A 22,495-nucleotide genomic window follows, 5' to 3' on the forward strand; every position below is an offset into this window, starting at 1 on the left:
CATTCACTTGTGTTTTTCTTCTGCAGCATTATGTCAATCATTACAGTAAACTGTGCGTGAGCAAGTGCATTTATTCCCTTGTTTTACATGACAGACATGAAGATTACTGGTTAGTGGTATTAGCCTGGGGGCCACCCCATCTGTCGACCCCCTAGGACATGAATATGGATGTGGTAGACAGACTGGCCTCCATCAGCTCCATCGTTGATAACGATCCTGTAGCCTTTGGTTAGACCTGCCTGCTCAGCACACTTCTTGGCAACTATCAGCAAGTGACCCAGTAGCTGAAAGACACAGTTATTCCTGTTAGGACAGTACAGGGTGGCACAACAAGTGAAACAGGTGCAACAAACAAACATCCACCACACTTACTGCGCTGTCACTCTCCTCTGCTTTTGAAAGCTGGACAATTGGCTTCTTGGGAACTACAAGGATGTGGGTGGGGGCCTGAGGTGAAATATCAGGGAAGGCAACACACTGTAATGCAAATGAGAAAATATTAAATATGCAAATAGAGAATAGTTTTAAAACTGTAATAAAACGAAGTAGCCCAATAATTATGCATGAAAACACAATCAAGCAGCAAAGCTCATAAAAGCGAATCCACCATTCAGGCAAAGAGCCCATTAAGTCTTCATCAGGCACTTGTCAGACCTGATTTCGCAGCTCAACACTTTCAGCGCTAGCTATGAGTTAGCACACATGGTAATAAATCTAGCAGAGAACATCTGTGCAAACGCCAAGCCGTGCATCTGGATGCTACCTGGTCATCCTCATAGAGCAAATTCACAGGAATTTCTTTCCGTATAATTTTCCCAAATATTGTATCTCCGCCGGGCTGGGCAGCCTGCGCCTTCGCTGTTTCGTCAGCCATGTTGGCGCAGACTGACTTCAGTCGCTGAATTTGGATCTTGGTGAAACCTCAAAGGAAACTCATTGGTCAGAAAGATGCGTAACTGCAACATCAAAGCCGATTGGTCCACAGTACGTCAACGTGCGTGCGCTCACCGGAAGCAAGTCAAGCAGTCAACATGGGCACTCGTATGAAGGTGAGGGTGTTTTGTGTTGTTTCAGAAACATTTCGACCATGCAATATTATATATGATACGTAGCCTAACATATTTGGCATCAAAAGTGTCGTTGAGAAGTCTAACTATTTGCTCTGCTGCATCGTGATGACCATTGTATACGGCTATTAGTCCACCTTGAATAAGAAGACCTCTGTGTAATGTAGATTCAAGACATATTTTGACACGTTCACGTTCATGCAGGTCTTGCAGGCTTTCAAAGCGTTGCACAAGACAAGACAAGAAGTATTCAAAGATGACTACAGAGCATTAACAGGTGAGTTTTTTCTTTTGTCAGCAAAAATAAGCATTTGGCAAACTGTAATATACGGATCATGGCTGCAACACCTTTTCTTTTTTAAGCTGCAAGGTTCAAAATCAACGAAGAATTTCGCAAAAACAAAGAGGAGACTTCAGAAGAGAATATTCAAAAGGTATGCTGCATAATTAGATGATAAACTTAAAGAAGGTGTGAGTGTAACAAGTGATGAATATACACAATCTGCACAGATGATCAACATGAGTTTGGATGTGGAAATATTATTGAGAAAGTCTGTTCTCCAGATGGAGCATGTAACAGATGACACCCTCAGTAAGTTTGTTGCATTTTGATGTGTACTGATTTTGCTTCTGCATTTCTGTGCATTAACCAGTTGATGGCTTTTGATCCCCCCTTATAGTGCTTCGACCCAGAGAAAGCCTTTTATTAGAAAATGTTCCTTATTGTGACACCCCCCGGAAAAAATCCTGATGAAACATGTTGACCATGAGAAGGAATTGAAGCATCTACACGGTCGGACTAACGTCAGCGGGGCATTGACTTGAGGCCTCAGCCTGAGTAACGGCACTCAAAGGGACAAACAGTCGACGATAATTGATACACGTGCGACCTGCACCACATTTCAACCAATTTATTCATCAGCTCAACTCGTGACGTAGTTTGTTTGCCCATTCGTTGCTTGTTGCTGTTGTTCGGAGCCATTGAATTCACAAATGTCCGACCATGAGGATGAGAATGACCTTCAACTGTAGTTAAAATGTATTTATTGCTCTATATTACATGACGGTCCTAGGCTTGCATTTAACTGAATCTAAGGATATTTTATGTTCAGATGAACCTTTTTTGATTTCCTATTGAAAGACGGACACAATAAAAGTGTATTTTGTCTTTGTACAGTGTTGTTTCCCTAATACACATGTATGTAGTCCATATTACTATTTATTGGGGTGTCACAAATGTATTAAATTAATTGAACCAAGACACAGTAGTCTTCTTATTGCTGTTTTTTAATTGCTATCTAGAACAGTGATTCCCGAAGTGGGGGTTAGGAGTTAGGGGGTCGTGAGGTCTGGGTGGGGATCCCCCAGATGATTTCAAGAAGAAGCAAAAAGAAAAATTCTACTGTTTATTGATAATATTAATAATACTATATAATATTTTTGAGTGTAAAACAGCCTATAACATGTGAAATCCATTTTATTATTCCAAATAAACCGTTTAAATATGTATTAATGTGATTTTAATATGTTTTCCTTGCCTAAAGTAGCATAAGAGGCAATAACTTTATACAATCAGGGTCCCGAGTTGTTTGTGTCAATTTTCGGGGGCTCAGCCAAAAAAGTTGGGGAACCCCTGATGTAGACTATGTAGAATATAGTGTAGTTTTTGTACAACAAGTTTTTTGGTTTGTTAAAAACCAGAAGATCTAGTCAGCCTCCTCCCCTCAATGGAGTGTGTTCCCAAACTTTTCAGGCTGTGACCCCTAAAATCACTCCCTTCTGTAAAATGTAATTAGCATTTATAATGAGTTACGGTGCAAAACATAAAATCTGGTTTAATGATTATTATGAATTATGTAATAATATTTGGATACTGTATTTTGATATTTGGCTTAATTTCTCTAAAATTTGCTGTTTCAAAAATACATCAATGTCAGACATGTAAGAAATGTCTAAATTATCTTGCAACCCCTACTATTGTTTATAATTTCACAAAATTTTACAATTTTTTTTACAATTTCACACTTTCACTGCAATGCTAGAAAACTAGCCTTCCAGTTTATAATTTATACATTTTAATTATTTTTATATAGATGCTTACAAATGTTTTTTTTCCACAAAGGCATGAGTTTACAATATTCTAAAGGAGGATAAATTTGGTTCCATTAATCAAAACAAATCCGGTATAGTGCCTTTAAGACACTGACAAGGACCCATTCTAAGACCTAATACATTCACAAGCACCTTATCAAAAATAAAATACTGTTACTGGAACAAAAAACAGACTTTTAATATTCATGTTAATTCATACCTTCAAAACTACATTTCCCACAAACTAAAACGTCATCAAGAGGCGCCGCCGTTGCTCTGGTAACGGTAATGGTGTTTAGCTAGTCTTGCAGCGTTAACAATGCCTAAAATAAGGTGAGGATCTTGACTTTTTACCTCGAATTATTGGTCTCTTTAAACTATATCGACGTAGGTTTCTTTCTCGTTTTTAACAGCTCAGAGATATTATGGGATCTGTCTGCTGCCGAGGTTCAAACGCGAGAAAGCGAAGAAGAGGACCGAGGTGTTCAACCAAGTGAAAGGACCTTGTTTATGATGGGCAGCAAGGCCGGGGTATGTCTTTGCTACAACATTTAGAGCAAGTATGATCATATCCACCAGTGTATGTTCAACCATAACGACAATATCTGTTCAACAGGGAAAGACCTCTATTCTCTATCGGTGCGTTGACAAGTGAGTTGGTCATTTTTGTGTTACTTTCATAATGTATTAACACACAGCAGCGCATAATTATAATGATGCTTTGTGTTCACTGACAGAGATGAAGCTCCTAAGCCTACTTTGGCATTGGAGTACAGTTTTGTTCGACGCACCAGACGACACAGCACAGTAAGTACAACAAAACCTCAACTGTCACAACTACATCCAGCAGAGTTACAAAGCCCATTGCCCAAATTAACGAGGTCATCATTCATATTTTTCGACCACAGCCTAAAGATATTGTCCATTTATGGGAACTGGGTGGTGGTACTTCTCTGTCAGACCTCGTACAGATCACCATCAGCCCATCCAGTGTCAGGTTTGTCACATATAATCCATTTTTCATATGCTTATTTTACAAGCACATGATATCCATTTTGATTGTAGGTCACTTTCTGTCATACTTGTCCTGGATCTGTCAAAACCAAATTGTTTATGGGTAACAATGGAGCGGTTACTACTAGCAGCACAAGAGCACGCAGAAAAAGCCTTTCAGACACTGCAAAAGACTGGCAACAAACACCAGATGTCTGTTCAGCCAACACGTGTGCTGCCTAAAGACTATCCTGTAAGCATCCTTAAGAAAGTATCCACAAGACTGTTACAAACAAAAACAGTTTTGATATTAAGTGTGTGGACTTGGACAATGTGCTGATGTTAATGCTTTTCTTTTTGTGTAGGACCGAGAGCTCATAAGTCCTTTTCCTGTGCCTCTGCTTATCATTGGCAGTAAATATGACATTTTCCAGGTGAACTACCTATATTTGATCACTGACTTGTAATTATAGTTTGCATGTTATATTCTCTCAAACTGTATTACAGGAGTTTGATTCCGATAAAAAAAAGTTGATGAGTAAGACACTGCGCTTTGTTGCACACTACTATGCAGCCTCCCTTATTGTAAGTGTACCTTAAGCAAATTCAACTGTATAATATATGTATATATGTATGTTTTTTGTCTATGTTTTTTTAATTCCTTTATTATCAGTTCACCAGCATCAAATCGGAGAGCCTTGTGTCCAAAACCAAAGTATTTTTCTCTCATCTTGCATTTGGACTAGACAAAGGGTGAGAGGACAATACACGTCACTTCAAAAAATACACAAGTCAAACCTGTTTCATTGTCTTTGTGTTTAGAAAAACTGTGTCCACTGATTCCACCAAGCCCCTCTTTGTCCCCGCTGGCTCAGACTCATTCAGCCAAATAGGTGAGCACAGCATCGCCTTGTGGTTATAAATAGAATTCTAACTTGTTACATTTGTGAGTAATCATGAGTAATGATCCATTAAGCAAACATAAATAACGTTAAACAGGCACACCTCCTACTTCTGATATGACCTCAATACATGCCAAAAACCCGAAAGACCTTTGGAAGAAAGTGTATGAATACAACTTCCCTCCAGAGGTAAGAAAAACAAATAAAAAAGTCTACAAATAAGTCTTAACGGCAACAAAACCATGGATCATGTCTATTTTTAGTCTGTCAGTGAACAACAGGAATTGAAGGATCCAGCCAAGGACCCACAGTACAATGAACCTCCGATTGATGCCATGAGAGCCCAGAAAAATCAGGTAAGATTTTATTTTCATCAACCACTACTATTGTTACGTTGGTTGTTGTTTTTTAATCTTTCATACAGTCAAATAATTCCTGCCACAACTTAGAATTATTCACATTTTCATAGCTTCACCTTATTACATATTTGTTCTTCATAGACGATATACATTTTTGTATATCGTCTGTCTATATTGTCTGTGACACAGTACACAAAAATGTATATCGTCTACGACTGTGTCGCTGATAACCTGAGCTTATCTTAAGAACACTAAACTGAAGGATGCACCCTTTCTCCTACTGACTTAGAAGGCATTGGCACTTGAACTGTAGTAACCCGATGCAGACATAATAATCCCTTATCTTTGCTTGAGTCTTACCTTATCTTGCACACTTTGCTTTGACAAATGGAAGACCGGTCACAGGTCGGTTTACAGCTACAATTTATCACTTACCGTAATTATTTATTTGGTGGTTTATGTGGTTGCAGTTTAGTATACACTACCTTGATACATTTTACCAAACTAAATTTAGTACAATGTCATTTGCAGTGCTTTGTGACAATCTGTAATAACACATATTATTCCATTGTGCATGAAAGTTACCCATAGGTACATGTGATCACACATTGTTACATAGCACATTACGTTGTACTAAAGGGAAGTGTAAAATAGAGTGTTACCATTTTTATCCATTTGTAGTTTTTTATTTAATTGTAAAAAAAAACAAAAAAAAACTGTGGATTATTCAATTCTTCTTTGTTTTTAGGAACTGGAGCAGTACAAAAGAAATGTGGAAAAGTCATGGAAAGGACTAGACCTCGAGTCTCGACAAACAACAGCATGAAACAAAAACGTTAACACTATTTTATTTACTAATTTAATCTAGTAAGATCCTTTATAATGTTACAATTGTTTTCTATTATGTACTATTTGTGCAAATATTCTACAAAATAATAAAGTTTTTACAGGTACGACTGGCATCATTTGTTCATATTTGAAGAGCTTTGGTGGATTTAACTTGTCTTTGGTTTTGTTTCAGTGGCTTTAGTGGCGGGTGATCCTATCCCTGATTTTGAAACTAATCATTCCCAGCACCAGCAGAGCAGGGAGGAAAGCATAGAGGAGGACAAAGTCCAGTGTGTAACGTGACAGAGCCCCAGGGTAGCCCTGATCGATGAGCTGATTGCCCTCAGTGACCACACAGGCTCCTGGCAAAGGTTTGGAAGCATCTAAAACACAAGGGACAAAGTGAGATTAAGTCCTTTCTAATTGGAAATTTCTAATTCTAAAATCTCTGTTTCTACAAAATGTTTGCAGTAAAGTTTCAAATTTTAACAAAGAGACTTTTTTATTTTAAAAGGATTAAGAAAAAAAATCACTTACTGCATGAGAAGCTGAGTCCATAAAACTCTGTGACTATGAGCAATTCACAGCTGTATTTCTGGAAAGTTAAGTAGCTGAGCCACTGAAAGACCTGTGGCATCTGCAGTGTGCTTCTATGAAAGCAAACAATACCAGTATAAGTGACTAAATGTATTATGTTTGTAGACAGGTTCTTATCTACCAATATTTACCTAAGGAAACCTGAGCCCACCAGAATTCCTGCAATATTAAGCAGAGCCACACCAGTGTTGACCATATTTGGGTCTTGGACCACTCCAAGTAGCACAACTGTTAGCAGTTCTCCTACAAATAATCACAACAGTTTTTCTCTTAAAGGTTATTTTTCATATTTTTACAAGTCACTTGTTTGTAGAAAAAACATGGTCTATCTAAACTTAAGCTTACCTATAATATGGGGTACCAGCACTACTGCAGTATAACAGAAGAAACGCAGTGTGTCTGGATTCATTCCAATTGTCCTGAAGATAATGACTTGATTATAGTACACACACTACATAGACTTTAATGCTGCACAGTAAATAAAACATACCAATAAAGGAATGAAGTGAAAATACAAACACTGAGAACGCTGAAGGGAAGGATGTGGAAAACGTAAGCCAAAAACATCTGCCATTTGCTGTACAGGCCATCCTGACTCTCCTGGTCACCGATGGCTCGAAGTGCAGGGACTGAGGATGGGAAAAGGAGCAGACAAATAATATTATGAAACACAGCACATGTGTTTGTATATATTTTTTATTCTAATATTTGTATTTTATTGATTGCTTGCATGGTTTGTTCTATAAACCGGCTTATTGTATCAGTCACTGCAATCTCTACTATATCTGCTACATTACTTTATGAGATTCAAGGACATTGTGATAAGAATAATGACTGACAGTGGCACATTCGCGTGGTTATACGCTTCAGTGTCACTGATTTGAGGTAAAATCTCTGTTCAATGCTATATGGATACTATATGGATAACAAATACTGTATTATTAACGTGATGCTAATATGGAAACAAATGGTAACTGGTTTGATCTTTTGTTACAAGGATTTGATACCAAGTTGTTCCAGTTTTCGCTTGGGTATGTTAATCCCAGAGGTTACTTTGAGTCATGGCTTGTGTAATTGTCATGACCTTTTACAAACACACAGATAATGAAGAAACTGTAGATCTTCGCCTAAGAAGAAATTTACATGTAATGAACCTTAACCTACTTTTCAAGATTATGCGTGTGGTAGCAAGGGGTTTTGTCCATATTCTTCCTACTGTAATGTTAGTAGTATTGTAAACAGACAACCATGCAATATATTTTAAAGTTTATTTATATCTCTTCATGAGAACTTAACATTTTAATTGCACAATTGGAATTGCATATGCTTTTTGTGAAGATATTATTTTTATCATAACTTTTCCAGCACATAAAATATAATTCATAGATGGAAATTGGATATGATATTAACACTGTAATGTAATTGTTAATTTTGCACAGATTTTACGTGGCACTTACAGAGGGCTACAGCGTTGAGCATGCCGGTGTAGGGTGAAGCTCCAATGCTCTGATAGATGATGCCAATGCGGTCCTGGATGGCACCTTTGGACACATCAAGATCCAGACGCATGACGAAGAAGGCCACAAAGAGTCCATAGATCAGATTCTGGGACAGGCGCATCAGGACGCCCATTCTGTCTCTGGACAGGTTCCTTACTGTTCGTCTTCACACACAACACAAAAAACAACAAAAAACTAATTGCAGGATACTGGTAATCACATTTTTACATAATTAATAATCGTACAACATTGGTTTAGTTTATTTGAACAGTTGTAGATGTACCATGTGTTTGTCATTGTTTATCGTTTGTGTGAGAGAGAGATTACCTCAACAGAACCTCGATTTTAGCTGCTACTCCAGGTGACTCTTTGCTTTTGAAGGGGATGGGTGGTTTGACTGCTTGTTGCAAGCTTTGCTCTATTTTTTCCAACATCCGTAGGTAGATGTCAGATGTCTGATAGGATGAGGTGATTTCATGCATACGGTTAAACGTGGCTGCTTCTCTTTCACTGTTGCGAGTGTCCACAGATGTGAAGTCCACTGTAAGACCACATGTATTATACGGTATATACATATGTAATGTGTTGTTAATAAGCCTTGCAGTGAGTACCATAAATGTCAAAAGGATTGCAGTACTCTGGGCACTCATATCCGCACTGGCTGAAGAAGTTCACCATCTCCTCAGGTTGCCCGCAGAACACAAGCTCTCCACGACTCATTATGGCAATCCTTGAGAAGACCTACGGCAATACAGCTGTTTTTGTATTTGTTTGACAAGCCTGGGTTTGAATTTAATAAACACTCGTAATGTTGAATACAAACCCTGAAAAGCTCGGAGCGCGGCTGGTGGATGGTGACAATAACTATGCGGTCTCTCCGGGCCAGCTCTGCCAGCAGCACCACAATCTGATTGGCCGTCATACTGTCCAGGCCTGTGGTTGGCTCATCCAGGAGGATCACCTCTAAGACAGTACCTTAAACTTTACTTGTTATTTTGCACAAATGAATCTTAAGTTCCTTTCCAGAAACTTTTAAGCATAAGCAGAATCTCAGTGGGCCCAACTTGACTTGTGAAGATAAGAAAGTTCTTATTTTAGGTAATTACTCTAATTAGGACAATTAAAAGATTGTCTCTTTGCTTTATGGAAGTGGAGTGGAATTAGCAGATACTTTAATTGTGAGATTAATTCATTTCCTGGTTGATTGGAGAAGCATCAAATGGGAAGTTCTCATTACTGTGTTGGAGTGTGTGTGTCCACGGCCATTTAATCCTGAATGAGGCCCGAGACCCTTCATCCTCGCGGGAGCATTACGGAGCAGATAAACTACACCTGGGATGTGGCGCGCACACATCCGCTCTGAGGTGGGGCCTGCTTATTTCGTTGGTGTGAGATAACCCAGACTTCCATTACTCTTCTCCATCGCTCCCTCTGTCCTTTACGCTATTTTTCCTCATTAATCTCCTGCTCTGATCCCTTTGTCTCCCCTTAGTCCGGACTTCTGAAACTCTATGGGGAGAAGCCAGTTTTGCCTTGAACTTTCTTCAAAACTTAAAACTACAGTCCTTGCTCATAAAAAACGATTTATAAATATTACCGCTTATGAGTTGATGTAAATCAGTTTCTTGAAGGGAATTCAGTAAGCCCCCCTTTAATGACAGATTTTTTTTTCTTTTACTGTAATATAAAGAGAGTACTTACTGGGATCTTGCAGGAGCTGGCTGGCGATGGACACTCTTCTTCTCTCTCCACCTGAAATCCCAGTAAATATCCGACCCCCAATCACACTGTGCGCCACATGACTCAGACTCAGCTCAGCCATCACCGCTGACACCTGCAGTAACAAGGACCAGGTATGAAATACTGTAAAGCCAATAGACTGAGGCCCATTTTAATCCATCTGACATCACCTTTTTCTTTATTGCGTCATCTGAATGTTTTCTCAAGGCAAGCTGTGCAGTGTAAGTCAGCGTCTCTTCTACTGTCAAGTAACTTAGCAAGTTATCACTCTACAAGAAATAAAATAGAACATTTAGTAATACATGAAACTGATAGTAAAATATATTGGCTAACTTTTACACAGATGTGAATCTAGATAATTAAATAAATTTGTGTGTTAACACATTTTAATTTATTTATTTATTTTTGCAAAACCCAGCAGTATCTATTCTATTAAGACGTGTTCACCAAAACTCGTGTTTGAACCTCCTCCACCAACTGATTGAGTTAATTAACACACACTGCCTCCCTGTCCCTGCTCTCCTCAGTCGCTCATCAGAATGACTTTGATATCAGGTGCCCAAATCACCTCCTCATCTGCAGCTTAGCAGGCGAAGTTAATAACCAGGCTTAGAGAGCACAGGGTGCTATCAGCCAGAGGAGAGAGATGGGCTTAAACCAAGCAAGGCCAGCTTAAAGCCCACACTTTTAATTCAGGCTTTGGCTACACTTGAGCACCTCTCATTGAGAGATTAAGCATATGAGGAGGCTATCAGGGGTGCTATGTTAATTTATACAGAAGCTAGGGCAACTGTTATGAGGTTAGACGAAATGAGGTAGCAATGGTTCAAGAAATAAAAACAAGAAACTCAAGTACTTTCTAGTTGTTATACTGTTATTTAGTGAGGTCTACTTTACTGGCATCAATTTCACTCTCTGAAATTCATAGGTTTCGTTAATACTGTCGATTAGGGCTGCACAATATATTGCGAAAAATATCGTATTGCGATATTAGCTGATGCAATATCCATATCGCGAGAAGCCACAATATATCGCAACATCACCATAGCCTTCATCTGACTGAGATCGACCCATTTTTTTTTGCAAACTCAAACTCATGCATTGAAGTCATGTGTAAAAGTTCAGTTTTAGTTAACATTTACTCGCTTTGTTAAATTCTACCCTTGTTTTGGTCCTGATTTTGTGTTTTTTAAGTCTTCTTTTGACACAATTTGCTGAAAAAAATGGAACATATTGTGTTTGGTGTAATGCCGCAATAATATCGTTATCGCGATATTGCACAGCCGTATCGCATATCGCAAGTCACTTCAATATCGTGCAGCCCTACTGTCGATACAGTACTGTCATTTCATACATTGGCTGGCTTAGTGGCAAACTATAACATGTTACCTGCAGTACATAGGAGAAACAGTCCTGATACTCCTCTCTCTTCAGTTTCCTCCCATTGATGAAGACTTCACCCAACAGCGTGCCACTGCTTCCAATCCTCCCAGAAATGGCATCCAACAGTGTGGTCTTCCCTGAGCCTGTATACACAAACTGTCTGTAACTATACTGTATAGCACCAAATATGCAGTTACATAGGTAAGACCACTATGCAGTTTCTAAACATAAAATATTTTGTATTTTTGTGTGGCAACCTGAATTTCCCAAGATTCCCAAAATCTGTCCACTGTCCACATGAACAGACACGTCATTGAGGATCTGCCGAGTCCATTTCTTTCTGTAGGAGGGTAAGTCCCACCACGGACCCAAGCGCTCACTGAGATACACACACATATGTACTGTATAGACGTATGTACATAACACAACAAAAATCTACAGTGCTTTATGAAAAGTGTTTGATTACCTGACTGTGTAGGAGACCTTGTTGATGCTGAGGCTGCAGGACGGCTCGGACATACCCTCTCCGCTCTCTCTCCACAAAGAGTCCATTTTGAAGGACTCTCTGAAGCTTGTGCCCTTCTCTGGCTCTGTTTTCAATGAGTAGGATCCATCCATGTCTACAGCCAGATCTGTGGTGCTTCTGCCAGTGGAATATTTTAATTACTGAGACATGCCATGAAGTGTGTCTGCGCTGCACTGTCAGGGGCCGTTTGCTGCTCCGGCAAAGCCCTATGGTCTCGCAGTGACAATAAACACACACGGTCTGTTATCTCGAGAACTTTGATCCATGCTTGTATAAAGTGGACAAAAAGTCCAATGGCAGAGAAGATGGCAGAGAGGAGCCATTAACATGTGCTTAGCTGTTCTGATGCTTGTGCGCTGAACAAGAGCATTCAGAGAGAGCCCAAAGTCTGCAAGAGTGGGTCAACAGAAGACAGAGAAGGAACCGGACCCAAGTAGCCGAAGAGAGGCGTCATCCTGCGCCTCAATGGACCCAGACATGGACACCGCTCCCCTGGGCTCCTCACAGGTTTGTTGTGAATTAATTTTCTTTAATGATGCGTTTTTGTTTTTCTTATCAAGTTTTGACTCTATATGAAGAAAGTGTGCATATATTTTTAAAATTACTTTTATGGCTATAACATTTTATTTTGTCGTTGACTGACATTATGGATTATAAATTTAACCTCTTCGCCTCCGCCTCAACCAAGCGCATTTTCTCCAGTACAGTTTTACCCAAATGTAAACGCTTCTGGAGCTTATAGACTCTAGGGCAGAGTAACGTCTCATTTGAAAGCGAAGACCTACAAAACTGGATGTGACTTTTTTGCTGCATTGCTTGTATATTGTGTTTTTGTCTCTCTTTTTTGTTGTATTTTCATCCTGGTTAGCGTCAGTATTTAGACGCTTTATTCAAGAAGATTTTAGATTTGGGCAAAGCCAAACTGGAGAATATGTGCTCGGGGTTAAGAGGTTAAGAAGACATACTTAATCAGGGGTCCCTGAAATAAATGAAAGATTCACCAATACCAATTTTACACATTTTGGCGACAGTCTAGTCTTGAACATCTTTAATTATGGATGAAACGACTGTTCCAATCAGAACAATTGACCCGTACTTAAACGTGGGTTTACACAAAATTTTAGACACTAGAAGTCATTGTAGCACTGTCACAACACTGATTTCTTTCTGTTTGGTTGTGGTCCCTGATCCCAGAAAGCTTGAGAGCATTTTTTTTTTAATCTTAAAGAAAGCTAATATAACATTTTTGAAATTTCTGCTTCTTCGCCATTCAGGACAAAGACACAGAGTTGTTTTCCTCTGAAGAAGACAGCAGTCTATACTTCACCTACAGTGGAGGGTGCAATGAGCTGAAGGTCAACAACCTGCATTATGAGGTAAGCTCAACTGCTCTATAACAAAACAACACATTTTACCTCTGCATAAATGCTAATATACAACAATACTAGAATGATCTTTTTTGTAATGCAATCTTTGCGTTTATTTCTGTATGTAGGTGGACACAGCGGCACAGATCCCCTGGTATGAAAGGTTATCAGAGTTCAAATTGCCTTGGGAGATAAAAGGGAATAAACAGACTGCTATCAATAAACTCAACCTGCGAGTGCGCAGTGGACAAATGCTGGCTGTTATTGGCAGCTCAGGTGAACCACATATATTTAAGAGATTTATAGGACAATTTGGGTTTCAGGGAAATCACACCCAATTTCTTCCACAGGCTGTGGTAAAACCTCTCTGCTGGACATTATCACCTGTCGAGATGAGGGTGGTACAATGACCTCTGGCCAGATTCTGATCAATGGCAAACCTAACACTCCCAGAGTAGTGAGGAAGACCATTGCTCATGTTCGTCAAGATGACCGCCTTCTGCCTCATCTCACTGTCCGAGAGACTCTCGTCTTTGTGGCCAAACTGAGGCTGCCCACCCACTTCACCAAGGCCCAGAGGGACAAGAGGGTCAGTTACAGCAAACGTGTTGTTCAAACCACCGCAATTTGGTTTTCAACTTTTATTGTTGAAATCACAGGTCGATGATGTGATTGCTGAGCTGAGGCTGCGACAGTGTGCCAACACCAGAGTGGGGAATGATTTTGTGAGGGGTGTCTCAGGAGGAGAGCGGAGGAGAGTGAGCATTGCGGTGCAGCTCCTATGGAATCCAGGTCAATACTTCTGATCAAGTCAAGCTTCTTTCACATGTTATAATTCTAACTCTATAAACCTAAGAACATTGAACTAATGTGTCTATGGAAATTAGGTATTTTGATTCTTGATGAGCCCACGTCAGGATTAGACAGCTTCACTGCTCACAACCTGGTGATCACTCTGTCCCGGCTGGCCCGTGGAAACCGCCTTATCCTGCTCTCAGTGCACCAGCCTCGCTCGGATATCTTCCAACTCTTTGACCTGGTGGTTTTGCTGACATCTGGCTCTGCTGTTTACTGTGGCGCTGCACGGGACATGGTGCCATACTTCACTGCTCTGGGATACCCCTGTCCTCGCTACTGCAACCCTTCTGATTTCTATGGTATGTAATGTAACATGAAGTCAAACATGGTGAGTAGATTTTGATGACTAATTTAGAGCATTTTGTGCCTAGTTGATCTCATCAGCATAGACAGACGCAGCGCAGAGCTGGAGGCTGAGTGTTTACAGCGGGCCAGAGTTCTGGCAGAACAGTTTAAAGACAAAGTAAAAGATACAGATGACCACATGTGGATACCAGACAGAAGCTGTGCATCCTCCACTCAGGCAGACGAGTAATTGGCTTAATTTTACATTTTTGAATTTCTATAAACAGCATACAGTTAAGTATTTTTGTTCACTCACCACTTTCCAGCAATGTGATGGGTAATATTGTTGAAGGAGAGGAGTTGATCACAATCTCAAATCAAGGAAGCAAACTACCGGGTAAACTTCATCAATTCACTGTACTTATCAGGTAACAGCGTCTGTAAGTCGAACATTCAATATTACTCTGTAACTGTATTAAAACTGTATATTTATTTATTTCAGGCGGCACATGTACAATGACTTCAGAGACCTGGTCACTTTACTGGTCCATGGTTTCGAGGCCCTCCTCATGTCTTTGCTTGTGGGGTTCCTGTACTATGGGGCAGGACCAGAGCCACTGTCCATACAAGACACGGTGGCACTTCTCTACATGATCGGAGCTCTCACACCATTTGCTGTGGTGCTGGACGTCATAGCTAAATGTAAGTATGCTTGGCTCAGCTTTATATCCATATCAGTTGAGATAACAAATGTCCTCCAAAAAGCTCTTCAGTGCATATCATAAAATAGTATAATTTAATTACAGCACAGATGAACAGTCATTTTGAGATATTATCAACTTTCAAGGAATGTCAAGGTCGAGTAATAAAATGCGTTACAGAGCAGGTTTAGCACAAATTATTATGGCCTAATTGACAAGAATAGATCCAGACAAACCATATTCTTTATATGTTTGTCCATGGGAACGATTAAGCTTTTAATTCAAATTATACTCTTACCATTTTATCTCTGCTTGAAGGCCACTCTGAAAGAGCAATGCTGTACCATGAGTTGGAGGATGGCATGTATGCCGTCTCATCCTACTTCTTTGCAAAGGTAATCCTCCACAAATAACCATAATGTCCAGTAGGTGTCAGTGCAACACTGTGTCTGAACTGCAAACTGCATCTTTCTTTGTAATTGAATTTGTAACACTCTTTTCTATAGGATTTTGTGAGGATAACTTTTTTATAGTTTTTTTCTCCCTTTGCATTGTCAGGTCTTGGGTGAGTTGCCAGAACACTGTGTATTCACATTGGTTTATGGTTTACCCATCTATTGGCTTGCTGGCCTGAACACTGTTCCAACCCGATTCCTGTTGAACTTCCTGTTGGTGTGGCTGATGGTGTACTGCAGCCGGGCCATGGCTCTGTTTGTGGCTGCCGCTTTACCTACTCTGCAGACCTCTGCCTTCATGGGCAATTCTTTATTTACCATCTTTTACTTGACTGGGGGCTTTGTCATCAGTTTGCAGAATATGTGGCTTGGTGAGTTGTTATGGTTATTATTTTTAGTAGTATTATTAATAATGATATACTGTACAACAAAAATATGAAGTTTAACTATTCATCTAGTAAGAGGCATTTCATAAAATCTTACAGTGGCATCATGGCTTTCCTATGCCTCCTTCATGCGCTGGGGCTTCGAGGGAATGCTACAGGTGCAGTTCAAAGGTGTCAAGTACGAAGTTGCTGTGGGGAATTTCACCTTTAATGTGGATGGCATACGAGTGAGTTCAAACGAATGCAAACATCTAAAGATAACACATGTTAAGTCACGGTCTTTCTGTTGCAGTTGGTGGAGGTGTTGGGCATGAACAACTACCCTCTGTACTCATGTTATCTGGTACTGCTGGCAGTCTGTCTGGGATTCATGGTTCTTTACTTCATTTGTCTGAAGTACATCAAACAAAAGTCCGGTCAGGATTGGTGAAAAAACTCATCAGTTCCAATGGACTTGGCATTCTGTAGAAGAAAAAAAAAAGGACTCTGGCTCCATCGACTGGTTCGATAATGAGTCATTGTTAACAAGAATGTGTATGTTTACATTTCTAACCCATTTACCAATCATTTCAATTATCAACCAACGGTATATGACCTTTACAATAGAAGTACATAAGAATGAATGGACTAGGGACTAAAATTTTGTAAGTACTAGTTAGTAAGAAATGCTCTTGTGCTCCATGCTGTGCATGACACTGGTGTTATCCCCCCCATTTTAAGAAAGAAAATAAATAAATAAAAAATAATTAACTTTCCCCATAAAACACATTCGTCTCTGTGTTGTAGTAACACTGTTTGCTCCTGGATGGCAGCAGAGTTCTGCAACAAAGAGTCATATTGTTGGCAAGTGATTAGACCGCTGCTTTGGCAGATATCCATCTGCAGATTTTTCTTGTTCCATTTTAATCTCCTTTTTTCTACAACTTGATCTTTATGTATATAAAAAGATATTAAGCCCAACAATGTGTGTCAGTAAAGGAAACACTAAAAAGCCTAAGAGATATACTAATCCATGGTCAAAAAGGTTGAGATAGAAGATTACGCAAACTGTTTACTTTTGCACTGATGTAGAAATTTGATGAATTGAATACTCAGTTAAACATTTAATGGTGCTCCAAGGACTTCGACGGGGCATCACATTGCATTTTTCAGAGCAAGAACTGCCCCACCTTAGATCACGATTTACAAAGTAAACATAAGACTGCAATCCAATTGTAACATTTATTTGCATAAATATGTATGTACATCCTCAACAGTTTTCATCTGTGTATTGCTTTAATCAATAGATTGGACAGGAAAACATTCACATTTACACAATACTTAATGTTCTGAGGTAAAAAATGAAAAAAAAACACAAGGACTATGTTCTGTTATGGAAGAAGTTGAGGAGTCTATTCTTCTGGTATCTGGGTTTTGGAAAACTTCTCTCTCATCTTGTCTGCATAAAACTTGAAGGATTCCTGCAAGAAAATCAGCAAATGTGTTTGTATTAAAAAAATAAAAAAAAACTTTTCCTATTGAAAAAAATATTTCCTATAATTCCCAGATGCTAATTTTTCCTTAACATGGGCTTAGATCAGGTTCTGTGTCTCAATGTAATGGGCTCCATCATGTTTTAGGAACAAATAGTCAAAGCTTTTGTTCAGATTAAAGCAGCGCTCATGAGGAAAAATGTGTGCCGGTAAAGAAAACAGAACAAGCCAAGACATTTCTTTTATAAGCATACAAGAATATTTGATAATATCCTATGTGAGCAGGCCAACTGTTTGTCTACGTGTTCTACATTTTAAACAATCACGCATCTTCCTTCTAATTTAGACACCTCTTAACACAAGAACAAACTACTGTGCCAAGTTTTCTACTTTAAAACTTTCGAGAACAGTGGCCATTTTGACTTTCACCTCTCCGTCATCCTCTTGTGCATTTAAAGCTCACTTAACTATCCTGACACTGTGTGAATTATGCAAGAGCCGCTCTACCGCACTGCCTCCCTCTCCATCTTGGTGCCGTAGGTGAGTGCAGTGAAGGTAAGAGGTATACACCTGCCCTGAGGGGATGCCGCTACATCAAAGTGCCGAGGCTTAGAGGGCCAAAAATAAGCCCACACAGACTTACAAAATGTGCAGTGTAAAGCAGCACTCAACAGCTACTGGACACAGAATAAGACCACTGCAGTGACACCATCTCGCTTACGCACCAGCATAGCCTGCGACTATGAGCTCGTTTCTGAGGCAAAGTGGAAAACAAAGGGAATTTTTGACTGGAAAAATGTTACTGCATGCAAAACTTCAAAATGTCATTATATATATGGTATTTAATGACCGTATAATGAACAGTATAGTTATTTTATAAGTTCTTACACTATGGCGCTGCAGTGTCTCAGTGTTTAGGAATGTCTGACCTAAAAGTCGCCATTTTGATCTCAGCGTCGACTTCGTGTGTGTCCTTGAGTATGACTGTATGAATGATCGCTGGTGGGTAGAGCGAAGCAGTTGGTGCAGATTGACAGCCACACTTGGCAGTCTAGGCTGGGGCAGCTGACTACAAAAGTAGCTTACCACAGTGTGCAGAATTACTGAAAAGTGCACAAACTTATAAAGCTACTTTGAGTGTCTGGAAAGGCATGATAACAGACATGATCATAGTGTAGCAAGAAAGTGCCCCTTATATTTTCATATCTTCCAATAAAAAAAATGGCCAAACAATCAAACGCATAATATAAAGAGTGGACTTGAAATTCCCTGATATTGCTTGTAATATAATTTTGTTTATTTCAAACACTCACAGGGGGCTCGAGGAAGGGCACCGTTTCTCCAACTTGGTGATACAGCGACGCCAACCGTTTGAGTGACAGCTCGTCTACCTCCACTCCCTCTTTCTGCATCTGCTCATGCAAAGCTTTGGCTGATTCCAAGTCCTTATCCAGAGCTGCAGACAGAAGCAGAGAGAAGGCAATGTCAATCTATAACTGTAAACAGCACACAGTAAACAGAGAAAAAACAAAAAAAATGAGAGAAAGTGAGACACATTTATTTAAAAATGGAGGAGGCTAGTTATGTCAGTGACTATATGAAGTGAAAGCAGCAGGCAGAAAATGTGAGGAAATATAAACTCAAGTTGTAGAAAAGACAAAAACAAAGTGAACACCCAGAAAATGAACAACTTAAGTGGTGGTTGGTGTTGCGATTAGTACGCTAGGCTAACCAGAACGGCTAACTCATTAGACGACATGTGTTCTGCTAACCCCTGAATGTCCTACTACTTGGCTACACACTCAGACACTAGGCGTGACCTAATGCATTGTTAATGCATACGCTAATGCTACACAGCGCACCCAGCCATTCACTGCACAAGAGTTAACAGCATGTACACTGTACTTAGTCTGTACCGTGGCATTTCATCAGGAAAGGATATAGCGCTTCCTTCTCCACGAAGTCTGGAATAAGGTTCATCAGATTCTTAATCTTGCCCAGCTGTAGACAAAAAGATGGACAGTGGTCATGGCAAGTGTGTGAATACATGTACTGACAGACATTTAATATAAATATGATCCCACTTAACATAAAATTATAAAAATATTAAGAACAAATATCTAATATACGACACCTTACACGACAGTGATCACTAACCGCCATGACCGTTATAGTGAGAATCATTATCCACTAAGATGTTACCTGTCCAGGTGTTTGAGACTTTCTGGAGAGAAACGACATCAACATGCTCCTCTGTTCAGCCACAGCATTGCAGCGCTGTAACACAACAGAGAGAAAGGATGTTTTTTCAGTTTGTTTACTATATTAATTACATAGGTAAACATGTAGTGAAGTGGGGAATTGTGTTAAAGAGTGTAGCACTGCTCCTTTAGGGTTGCCCAATGACACTGAAGGACGGGTCGAATGCAGAGAGAGGTACAGTTGTTGTATAATGATAAATACTGCACCTTAACCTTATGTATATACTGGACTCATCAACTATTAAATTTACAAACCATGTTCTATACGATCATCTAACAAGAAAAGTCTTAATAAGAGAAAAGAGACTACAGTAGCAACTGTAATATAGCAGTTTCTACTGTAAATGTAATGTAATACAAAGACAGACATTAATAATGTATCTCTGTCACTCTGTCAAAATGCAAACTACTGAGATACCAGTGTTTAAAGATTGAGAGGAATAATCACTTCAGAGGGCTGAAGGTTTGCATGTCACTTGCTCATGTCACTTTATTTCATTCGTCTCTCTCTTGGGAGAAATTCTGTTCGGACACTTTGCTGCACATTTCATTAGTCATTGCACTCCTCGGTGGTCAGTCAATGTACCGCTACATGAAATCAAAGAAATGAAACCAAGTCTATAGTCAACACATACACAACTTCGTAGCAACTAAGTTAAGACGCTAAGAGCTAATTGTTTAAGTATGTTTATCCAAAACATTGGTCTGAATTGGCCAAAGTTGTGATTAAAAAAGTGACAAAGGTAAAAATCATTTCAGCCGCTTCAGTCTCATGTAGCATTTGAAAGATGAGCAATGGCATCAGTAATGAGAAGAAACTTTTAAGTGCACATTCGCAATGTGGATCTCACAATTTCCTACTCTCCTCTCTTTCATTTATACCATCTATCCTCCATGTCCTTATCTCCAAACCATCTAGAGTCTTCATATTCATATCCCCAGGCTCAATGCGAAGTCACTGAGCTGTAATCTATGAACTGTGTTAAATAAATTAAGTAGCAAAAAGCCAATTTGAGACCAACAGACTCGAGGGTGACTGTGGCCAAGGGTTTGTACATTTATTTCAAGATGAGAGGACATAAAGGCATATTTCCAAAGAGGTCGGATGAATAAGTCAGTGACTGCAGAAGAGAAATATTGTCAGCTTTTACAGCAGACAAATACATCAGGGAACTGTAATGTTCTCACACTACAGCAAAAAGTTCTGCTTGAATTGGATTAACTTTTAAATAAAAACATAGATCTGACTTAGTACTGTATGCATACAGGCCTATAAGAATATAAGAAAGACTATGAAGCAAAGGTGCATCACGGACAGTACACACAGGTTTATCAGTTCTCCTATGGAGTGGCTTTGAGACACACCGTCGAGCAATCGTCACAAGCTGTGACCCAAATAAAAGAGTTGATTTTAATTTATAAAAGAAGCTTAGCCACCAGTTGAACCATCACTCAAGTGCAAGGATAGACACTCTATCCATTGAGCTGCAAAATGGCAAGGAATCCCATTAAACACATCAGTTGTTTTAACCTCTTAACCCCAATCTGAACCAAGTACATTTCCTCCAGTTGACTTTACCCAAGCTTATTCAATAAAGTGTCAAAACAGCGACGGAAACATGACTAAAATAGGAGGAAAAGCAATGAAGAAAGCAACAAAGTTGTTCAGTTCTGTAGGTCTTTCAAATGAGGTGTTACTCTGGCCTCTAGTCTGTTGCTCCAGCTTTTAGATTTGGGTAATACTGAACTGGAGAAAATGCACTTGGTAAAGGCGGGGGAACGAGGTTAAAAGATGATTTTGTCTCTTCAGTTTAAAATGACATTCATCATGGAGTGTTTGTGGTGATGGGCGAGTGAAGTCTTGTAACACTTTGAGGCTTTCCTAGGAAAAAAGTGTCATATGTTTGAAAGTCTCTGAGCTGTTTCATTCTGTTTGAACACTGTTCATTATTTGCAGCCTGATATTGATGTTTGAATAATCAAGTCAATCATAGGCCGATAAATAATCATTTTCTTTGTAACGTGGCTTCACGGAGCTCCAGTGGGCGGGGCCTCAGTCACCTGCGGCTCTGTTGCTCAAAGGCAGGATATCAATGCGCAATCTTTTTACTTCATTCAGTCAGAGCTGAATCTGTTCAAAAGCAGGACTTTGTAAAGAATATGAAAATACAAAATGTATTCTGGCCTGCCCACAGCCACATGAACGCAGTTAAATGGGGAATGGGAGAAAAATACAGCACATTTATTTATCTATCACTAATGATTTACATCGTTATATAGACCAGAAAACATTCGCTGTTTAGCGCCTCGCCGCTAAAGGCAGTTCAGTGAGACGCTCTGAGCAGATCACCCGCTTTGAGACACAAAGCGGGTGCACTCGCAGATTGAAGCAGTTTTCGAGACAGTCATGTGACAAGATGTTACTAAAAAGAGGCTCCAACTCAGTGTTTCGAAGCAATCTGCTTCAGGAAGAGCGACACAAGCTCCGGAGCGCTGAGTTTTTGGCCATGACTAAGCGTTTGTAAAACTCACAGCCAACATGAACTTGGCGTCGTCCACCTTGTCCATATCTAGAAGTTGAAGGAAAATGTCCGCAGCTGGTCTGTAGCAGGCAAAGTGATTGGCGAGTCGCTCGGCCATAGCACTCACTGCAAAGATTGGAATAAATAACAAAATCATTCATAAATTAAATAATGGCTTAAGTTGGTTATCGTCTGGTGGTGAA

General features: G+C 39.6%; 6 protein-coding genes across 6 annotated transcripts in view; 3 read left to right on the forward strand and 3 right to left on the reverse strand.

Annotated features, from left to right (window-relative positions):
- Positions 1 to 12: 12 nt before the first annotated feature.
- Positions 13 to 919, reverse strand: hint1 (histidine triad nucleotide binding protein 1). Its single transcript, XM_079560123.1, has 3 exons — positions 764 to 919; positions 373 to 477; positions 13 to 284 (listed from the first exon to the last, which is right to left on the reverse strand). The coding sequence occupies exons 1-3, from the start codon at positions 872 to 874 to the stop codon at positions 120 to 122; spliced, it is 381 nt and encodes a 126-aa protein (XP_079416249.1). The 5' UTR covers positions 875 to 919; the 3' UTR covers positions 13 to 119.
- Positions 920 to 961: 42 nt separating this feature from the next.
- Positions 962 to 2,301, forward strand: lyrm7 (LYR motif containing 7). Its single transcript, XM_079560125.1, has 5 exons — positions 962 to 1,049; positions 1,272 to 1,344; positions 1,431 to 1,501; positions 1,578 to 1,659; positions 1,748 to 2,301. The coding sequence occupies exons 1-5, from the start codon at positions 1,032 to 1,034 to the stop codon at positions 1,816 to 1,818; spliced, it is 315 nt and encodes a 104-aa protein (XP_079416251.1). The 5' UTR covers positions 962 to 1,031; the 3' UTR covers positions 1,819 to 2,301.
- A 1,123-nt stretch (positions 2,302 to 3,424) lies between these two features.
- dync2li1 (dynein, cytoplasmic 2, light intermediate chain 1) lies at positions 3,425 to 6,350 on the forward strand. The gene is made up of 13 exons (XM_079560167.1): positions 3,425 to 3,491; positions 3,572 to 3,689; positions 3,775 to 3,809; positions 3,896 to 3,965; positions 4,067 to 4,155; positions 4,224 to 4,404; positions 4,517 to 4,585; positions 4,659 to 4,736; positions 4,825 to 4,904; positions 4,974 to 5,044; positions 5,151 to 5,242; positions 5,317 to 5,409; positions 6,161 to 6,350. The coding sequence occupies exons 1-13, from the start codon at positions 3,478 to 3,480 to the stop codon at positions 6,236 to 6,238; spliced, it is 1,068 nt and encodes a 355-aa protein (XP_079416293.1). The 5' UTR covers positions 3,425 to 3,477; the 3' UTR covers positions 6,239 to 6,350.
- Positions 6,351 to 6,438: 88 nt separating this feature from the next.
- On the reverse strand, positions 6,439 to 12,077 carry abcg5 (ATP-binding cassette, sub-family G (WHITE), member 5; the record flags this gene model as incomplete). The annotated part of the gene is made up of 14 exons (XM_079559394.1): positions 6,439 to 6,623; positions 6,778 to 6,890; positions 6,969 to 7,080; positions 7,183 to 7,256; positions 7,328 to 7,466; positions 8,295 to 8,500; positions 8,664 to 8,877; positions 8,948 to 9,077; positions 9,160 to 9,299; positions 10,038 to 10,170; positions 10,247 to 10,345; positions 11,466 to 11,602; positions 11,717 to 11,838; positions 11,926 to 12,077. 14 exons carry the CDS (start codon positions 12,075 to 12,077, stop codon positions 6,439 to 6,441), a joined length of 1,956 nt encoding a protein of 651 aa, XP_079415520.1.
- Positions 12,078 to 12,140: 63 nt separating this feature from the next.
- abcg8 (ATP-binding cassette, sub-family G (WHITE), member 8) lies at positions 12,141 to 16,474 on the forward strand. Its single transcript, XM_079560193.1, has 13 exons — positions 12,141 to 12,492; positions 13,260 to 13,361; positions 13,481 to 13,628; positions 13,703 to 13,941; positions 14,012 to 14,144; positions 14,240 to 14,509; positions 14,582 to 14,741; positions 14,822 to 14,923; positions 14,998 to 15,197; positions 15,515 to 15,591; positions 15,755 to 16,022; positions 16,137 to 16,264; positions 16,330 to 16,474. The coding sequence occupies exons 1-13, from the start codon at positions 12,451 to 12,453 to the stop codon at positions 16,465 to 16,467; spliced, it is 2,007 nt and encodes a 668-aa protein (XP_079416319.1). The 5' UTR covers positions 12,141 to 12,450; the 3' UTR covers positions 16,468 to 16,474.
- Positions 16,475 to 17,255: 781 nt separating this feature from the next.
- The window catches only part of lrpprc (leucine-rich pentatricopeptide repeat containing), a 42,339-nt gene continuing 37,099 nt past the window's right edge, over positions 17,256 to 22,495 (reverse strand). The window contains exons 34-38 of the mRNA XM_079559432.1: positions 22,303 to 22,418; positions 19,712 to 19,786; positions 19,426 to 19,510; positions 18,823 to 18,965; positions 17,256 to 17,497 (exon numbers count right to left, since the gene is read on the reverse strand). Coding sequence (XP_079415558.1) covers positions 17,429 to 17,497; positions 18,823 to 18,965; positions 19,426 to 19,510; positions 19,712 to 19,786; positions 22,303 to 22,418 — 488 coding nt within the window. The 3' untranslated portion in view covers positions 17,256 to 17,428. The remainder of the gene's footprint in view (positions 17,498 to 18,822; positions 18,966 to 19,425; positions 19,511 to 19,711; positions 19,787 to 22,302; positions 22,419 to 22,495) is intronic.

The sequence above is a fragment of the Gobius niger genome (genome assembly GCF_951799975.1).
Source record: "Gobius niger genome assembly, chromosome: 7".
NCBI lineage: Eukaryota > Metazoa > Chordata > Actinopteri > Gobiiformes > Gobiidae > Gobius > Gobius niger.